Source organism: Dipodomys ordii, unplaced genomic scaffold, assembly GCF_000151885.1.
Source record: "Dipodomys ordii isolate 6190 unplaced genomic scaffold, Dord_2.0 Scaffold69, whole genome shotgun sequence".
Taxonomy (NCBI): Eukaryota; Metazoa; Chordata; class Mammalia; order Rodentia; family Heteromyidae; genus Dipodomys; species Dipodomys ordii.
Window position 1 is genome coordinate 3,467,489 of NW_012267285.1, and position 7,303 is coordinate 3,474,791.

A 7,303-nucleotide genomic window follows, 5' to 3' on the forward strand; every position below is an offset into this window, starting at 1 on the left:
CCCCACCCCCGCAGTCGGGTGTGGAGTAAGGGGGTGTGGCCACCCCCACCCCCACCCCACCCCCCGCAGTCAGGTGTGGAGTAAGGGGGTGCGCCGAAGGGTCAGACGAGAACAGTGGTTCTGGGCTGGGACGCTTGAACCCCGTGGGTGTTGGTCCTGGGGAGGCTGAGCGCAGCCTGACGCCCGCCCAGCTCTGCGCAGCAGCGCCTGCCCCGCTGTGGGCCAGCTTGGCGCAGACGGACCACGGTGGCGGGTCACGGTCCTGAGACGAGGTCAGACCCTTCTAGACAGTCATGGTGATCTGGTCTGCCTGTTGGCTCCCACCACACATAGTACCCCAAGGGTCCCGTGTCCCCCACAGCAAGGCCTGTGCGCGGCCCCTTCCCCCAACCCGCGTCACCCGTGTCTTCACGGTGAAGACCCTCTCCACCCCCACCACACAGTGCACACACACACCACACCACACGCAATGCACACACATGCACAGTGCACACACACGCATACCACACACACATGCACACACACACCACACACACAGTGCACACACACCACACCACACACAATGCACACGCACACCACACGCATACCACACACACATGCACACACACCACACGCACATGCACTCACACCACATACACATGCACACACACACCACACACACATGCACACGCACACCACATGCACACACACCCCATGCACACACACCCCATGCACACACACATGCACACACACACCACACGCACATTCACACACACATCACATGCACACACACCACACCCACATGCACACGCACATGCACACACACGCACATGCACACACGTGCACACACATGCACACACACATGCGCACACATGCACATGCACACACCACACCCACATGCACACACACACCACACCCACATGCACACCACACGCACATGCGCACACACCACACCCATATGCACACATGCACTCCACACGCACATGCACACACACACCACACCCACATGCACACACATGTACACGCACACCACACGCACATGCACACACACCACACCCACATGCACACCACACGCACATGCACACCACACGCACATGCACACACACACACCACACACACATGCACACACACCACACCCATATGCACACACACGCACACCACACACACACCACACACGCATGCACACACGCACACCACACGCACATGCACACGCACATGCACACACATGCACACCACACGCACAGTGCACACACACCACACGCACATGCACACACACATGCACACACACCACATGCACATGCACACACCACACACATGCACACACACCACATGCACATGCACACACCACACATATGCACACACACACACCACATGCACAGTGCGCACACATGCACACCACATGCACAGTGCGCACACATGCACACACACGCACACCACACACACACCACATGCACATGCACACACACCACATGCGCAGTGCGCACACATGCACACCACATGCACATGCACACACACACACACTTCCTGTCCGGTTAGTGGCTCAGTGGTCTGCTCCCTCCACCGTGCTGTGTCTGCGGGCCGGATCTCAGCTCAGAGCCTGTCCGTCCTGCCTTCGGCCCCTGTGCATTCTGCAAATGGACAGACGGACAGCTGTTCTGTGTGAACTGCGAGTCAGGGTTGACTCACACACGTTTATCGGCACCAAATATTAGAGCACAAAGAAACAGGAGGGCCTCGTCCTAGCACTGCGCGTGGAGAGCGAGGCTCGAGCACCGTGACTTCAGCACCTCCGAGGTGCTCGGCGTAGGTTTAGCGAGAGAGCTGGCTTTGCTTCTTCGTGTGCGGAGACTTCAAAGCGTAGTGTGCAGGTCCCAGCTGGAGTTCCCCCACGCCACACGCGGCGAGCGACGGCTCACACACACGCACGCACACACACACGCACCACAGACAGACCCGTCCCTGACAGCAGCCGCCCAACCAACGCCCCACAGCCCCTGGCCACATCGTTAGGTAACAGCTAAGGCTGGAAATGGATCGAAAAGCCGCAGCCTGCGTTAACTAGAGCATCCAGTGTCTGTCCGGAGCACGTGTTCTGATAAGAATGTCCTGACTCCGCAAAAACAAATAACAGTCATAAACTGGAACAGTTGATCACAGACAAGCTGGGGCTCACACTGATGGTCAGGACCTGGAAGACAGAGGCACCCAAGGTGGTGGTCGGGAGGGTGCCGTGTGCGGCCCAGAGGCTGAGAGGTAAACTGAGGATCTGGGGAGGGGCTGGAGCACGTTCGGAGGAGTCTGCGCCCAGAGTGAGTGGACCCCACGAAACACAAGGGGAACGCGAGCAGCAGACAGAACCTCTCCTCCCGCTTCACCGCGTCGTGCGGACAAGCACACACGATTTACACACCCTCGCACACCGTCACATCGTGTGGACAAGCACACATGGACTTACACACCCTCGCACACCGTCACATCGTGTGGACAAGCACACACGATTTACACACCCTCGCACACTGTCACATCGTGTCGACAAGCACACATGGACTTACACACCCTCGCACACCGTCACACGTGCGGACAGGCACACACGATTTACACACCCTCGCACACCGTCACATCGTGTGGACAAGCACACATGATTTACACACCCTCACACACCGTCACACATGATTTACACACCCTCGCACACCGTCACACATGATTTACACACCCTCGCACACCGTCACACGGACTTACACACCCTTGCACACCGTCACACGGATTTACACACCCTCGCACACCGTCACACGGATTTACACACCCTTGCACACTGTTACTTCTGCCATACAGTTGCCAGGGGACACGTCGTCACGCGAAGCCCTGTTTTGAAGCGTGGGAAGTATGTAATTATCTTTAAATACTTTCTCTGGATCGTAATCGCACACGCGCGCACACACACACACACCCCTGAGGGTCTTCCTGCATCGTTCATGCTCCTCACTGGTGTATCATCTGCAGTACTTGGTTTTGCGCGCGGGGCCCTGCGCGTGCTGTGTAGGTGCTGTGCTGCTGAGCCAGGCCTCCGGCCTTTTCCCACCGGGTTACCTTTGAGATGACGTTGCTCTTCCTGCCCGGGCTGGTGCCTGGGATGTGATTCCCCCCCCCCATCATCAGAACATATGCCCGGCTCCCTGGCTACACAGGAGGCTGAGATCTGAGGCTTGAGGTTCAAAGCCAGCCCAGGCACAGAAGTCCACGGGACTCTTATTGCCAATGAAACACTAGAAAACCAGAAGTGGTGCTGTGGCTCACGTGGTAGAGCGCTCGCCTTGAGCTGAAGAGCTGGGGGACAGCGCCCAGGCCCAGAGTTCAGGCCCCACGACCGGCAAAAAGGAAAAAAAACCCAGTAGGGGTATTAAGGGGCGGGCAGCACAGGGACATTCCGATTTAGTCGGTTTGGTGTCAGGTTTGGCTGGAGAGGTTGCTAGAGCCCCGGGCAATTCTGTGCATGGCCACGTTTGAGACTCGCGGATGACATCTCTGACCAAACCGTGGGAACCCATCCCGGGGCTCAGCACGCTGTGGTGCGTGCGTGTGGATGTGTGCTCGCCCACCAGAGCCCAGAACACACCCTGGGACCCCATCAAAGCCAACACCCCGTAGCCCAGGCTCTCCGGAGGGACCGGGGGCCGCCCACACTACCCCGCTGGTCACGCTGTTCCACCTCTTTAACCCTTAGATTTTTGGGTTTGGGTTTTTTTCCCCCTCCTCCATAAAGTCAGGAGAACCCCTGCTTTGCAGAGATCATTAGGAGAAATCCAGAAGCCCTCCCGAGATGGAGCCGGGCAGACCCGAGTGCCAGCACCGCCGCCCGTGCCCGGCCTAGAAAGCCAGGCATGGAGCGTGTGCGTGCAGCGGCGTCACGTGGCACCCGTGTGTCACGTGGACAGGCCACTGATGTTGGCCCTCCCTGAGATGCTCTAGAAAAGGCCGGGTGTGGATTTAGCCGCTGCGTGCACCCACCCCGCGAGCTTCGCGCTGGCAGGAACCCGCGCCGCCGGCCAACCGGCCGCCCCGCCACCCACCCTTCTCCCTCTGTCCCCTGCAGCCGCTACTGGCGCCGCTGGAACCGGTTCTGCCGAAGGAAGTGCCGGGCGGCCGTCAAGTCCAACGTCTTCTACTGGCTGGTGATCTTCCTGGTCTTCCTCAACACGCTCACCATCGCCTCGGAGCACTACAACCAGCCGCACTGGCTCACGGAGGTGCAGGGTGAGCGTGGTGCGGCACAGAGCCCCAGACATGGCGGAAGGGGGCTTCCGCTACGGCTGCGGCCATGACCACGCTCTCTCCTCCCCCTCCCCTCAGACACAGCCAACAAGGCGCTCCTGGCCATGTTCACGGCAGAGATGCTGCTGAAGATGTACAGCCTGGGGCTGCAGGCCTACTTCGTGTCGCTCTTCAACCGCTTCGACTGCTTCATCGTGTGTGGGGGCATCCTGGAGACCATCCTGGTGGAGACCAAGATCATGTCGCCCCTGGGCATCTCCGTGCTGCGCTGCGTCCGCCTGCTCAGGATCTTTAAGATCACCAGGTAGGCGGCTCGGCGCGGGGCTCCTTCCCTCGACGACGCCCCCCTCCCCCCCGTCCCCCTCCCCCCGCAGGCGGCTGCAGTGGCAGCCGCAGGGCCTCAGGGTCAGGAGCCTCCGGCTGACGCCCGGCTCCCCCAGGACTGTGGCGTTCAGCGATGTCTTCCGCCCAGAACTGAGCAAATCAGAATTGCATTCGGTGGCATGAAAGGCCAGCCGTGGTGGCTTCAGGACGTGGCGGTCGCTCCCAGTCCTTGGCCCCTCCAGCCTCGGTGACAGTTCCACCCCCTGGTCACAGGTGGCTTCTGCAGAAAGGCAGATGCAGGAGACGGAAAGGGAGCACCCACCACAGCTCAGTCGTTACCCCCAGCCCCGTAGACAGCCGCGCCTAGGGAGGCCACAGCTTAAAAACAGCTTTCACAAAACGAGTCGTGGTGAGGGCGAGAGACCGGGAGCCTGGCGCGGTTGAGGCGGGAAGAGAGACGGTCCCGCCCCCGTGAAACAGGATGGCGTCTCCACGCCGTCAGAGACAGCATGGCCGCGGGGGACCAGCGATTCCATCTCTGGTTGTCCGCCCGAAAGCGCTCCACCGGGAGCCCTCTGTGCGTCCACTCCTGTACAGGCGTTATTTACAACAGCCAGAGGCACCCACGTTTCCAGGGCGGGTGAGCAGACAAACTAGGGGTGATCTACAAGAGCCCCCTGGAAAAGCAAGAAAAGCCAGGCCAAGTGAAACAAGCCGGTCACAACACAGAAACCCCGCCCGGTCCTACACAGGGGGCCATCCCAGTCATCAAGATCACCGGGGGTCATGAGTAAAACTAGAGGTAGAGGTTGGAACGGTGGGCTTGTGAGGCCTGAGCTTCGGGCGACAGATAATGGCAGTGGTCACATGTCACATGGTTACAGATCTCTGAACGGCACGCTTAAAAGTAGTTCACATGGCTGGACGCCGGTGGCTCACGCCTGTCATCCTAGCTACTCAGGAGGCTGAGATCTGAGGATCGAGGTTCAAAGCCAGCCCAAGCAGGAAAGTCCGAGAGACTCTTATCTCCAATAAACCACCAGAAAACCAGAAGTGGCGCTGTGGCTCAAGTGGTAGAATGCTTGCCTTGAGCTGACGAGCTGAGGGACAGCACCCAGACCCAGAGTTCAAGACCCAGGACCGACAAGACAAACAAACAAAATAGTTAACATGGTCATTTTTATATATAGGTACAATTTCTTTAAATGGATTTAAAAAATCAGAAATGCCCCCATGGGCCTGTGCTCTCCTCGGTCAGGGATGCTGTCAGGAGAGCTTGGGCGTGGAGCCGCTGGGCTGAGCAAGGGTCTCTGCAGACCAGCCCCGATCTATTGGAACAAGATGGTGGGCATTGTGCCACAGGTGTCTTCCAGGCTTCACGCCTCTCCTGCCTCTCCATCTGCCGGCCCTCCCCCGCCAGCCCCCACCCCCAGGGCCAGCGGGGGGCTTCTCCAGAGGACACAGGGGGCAGCAGTCTGCTCAGGGCAATGCGACTGCGCCACGGCCCATCGGGGCCGGGGGTTGATTGACTGCCTCACCACCATCGCGTTTATAAGGTTCTGCTGAGATTTAACTTGTCCGGTGCCATACCACGGTCAGTATCTACTTGACCTGTCCGTAGCCTCTGTCCGGGGCTGGCAGTCTCTATCATGGAGCTGTACGAAGGTGGCCTTCCGTGACCGGCTCCTCTCCCTCCGCGCCACGTCTTCAGGCCATCGGGTGAAGATGCCCGCTCGTGTTTGTTGCTCGCTGACGGGTGTTCGGTCAATCGCTGCCCTCAAGTGTCCGGGGCACGCTTCTGTCGCCGCTGTTGTGGAGGGATGCGTGCGTTCCTTTCAGTCAGGCGCCTCGGGGTGGAATCTCTGGGTCGTTTGGTGAGCTCTGAGTCAGCTTCTGTTGGGACTGTTGTTCAGAGACCGGAGCGCTTTCCGTGCCCGCCAGCCAGGACCGGCTGAGGGCTCCGGTCCCACCAGTCTCACGGGCGTGGCTCCGGTCTGTCCGGTGCGTTCCCAGTGTTCACGCCTCTCTCATTTCCAGTGAGTGTGCGCACGCGCCTGTGTGCGGTGCTTGCCCGTGTTCACAGGTGTGGCATGGCGTGTTCTCCGGGATAGCTGGCGCAGCCGAAACCACTCACGGTTTAAAAAAAAAAAAAGATAGCCAGGTGCCGGTGGCTCCCGCCTGTCATCCCAGCTCCTCAGGAGGCTGAGATCTGAGGATCGCAGTTCAAAGCCAGCCTGGACAGGAAAGTCCATGAGACTCTGATCTCCCATGAACCAACAGAAAACTGGAAGTGGCGCTGTGGCTCAAGTGGTAGAGCGCTCACCTTGAGCTGAAGAGCTGAGGGACAGTGCCCAGGCCCCGAGTTCAAGGCCCACCACTGACAAAAATAAATAAATAAATATAACAGATCACCTAGGCTGCAGCTACAGCCCAGGCTGAGGACAGGGAGAGTTCAGGGAAGTCCGTCCGTGCGCCATCCGGTCCACGCCCCCGCGGGTCAGCCGCTGCGGCTGCCCTGGGGAGGGTGTCTCCCGGGGTGGGGGGCTTTTGGCGGCCCTGGGGCTCTGTGCAGTTGAGAGCCCAGCCCCCCTCAGCTGTGTGTGGACCGTGTCTGGGCAGGGAGGAGCTCAGGTCCCCGTCCACCTCCTGAGCCCTGAGCTGCTCTGCGCTCTGCTTGCTCACAGCCACTGGCTGGATGAGGGGGGACTGTGAGCCCTGAACCCCCGGCTGC

At 59.7% G+C, this 7,303-nt stretch overlaps 1 protein-coding gene across 1 annotated transcript in view; it reads left to right on the top strand.

Annotated features, from left to right (window-relative positions):
- The window catches only part of Cacna1c (calcium channel, voltage-dependent, L type, alpha 1C subunit), a 107,687-nt gene that overhangs the window by 42,802 nt on the left and 57,582 nt on the right, over positions 1-7,303 (top strand). Inside the window, exons 8-10 of the mRNA XM_013023621.1 lie at positions 4,070-4,230; positions 4,327-4,552; positions 5,379-5,387. Of these exons, the coding sequence (XP_012879075.1) occupies positions 4,070-4,230; positions 4,327-4,552; positions 5,379-5,387 (396 nt within the window). The remainder of the gene's footprint in view (positions 1-4,069; positions 4,231-4,326; positions 4,553-5,378; positions 5,388-7,303) is intronic.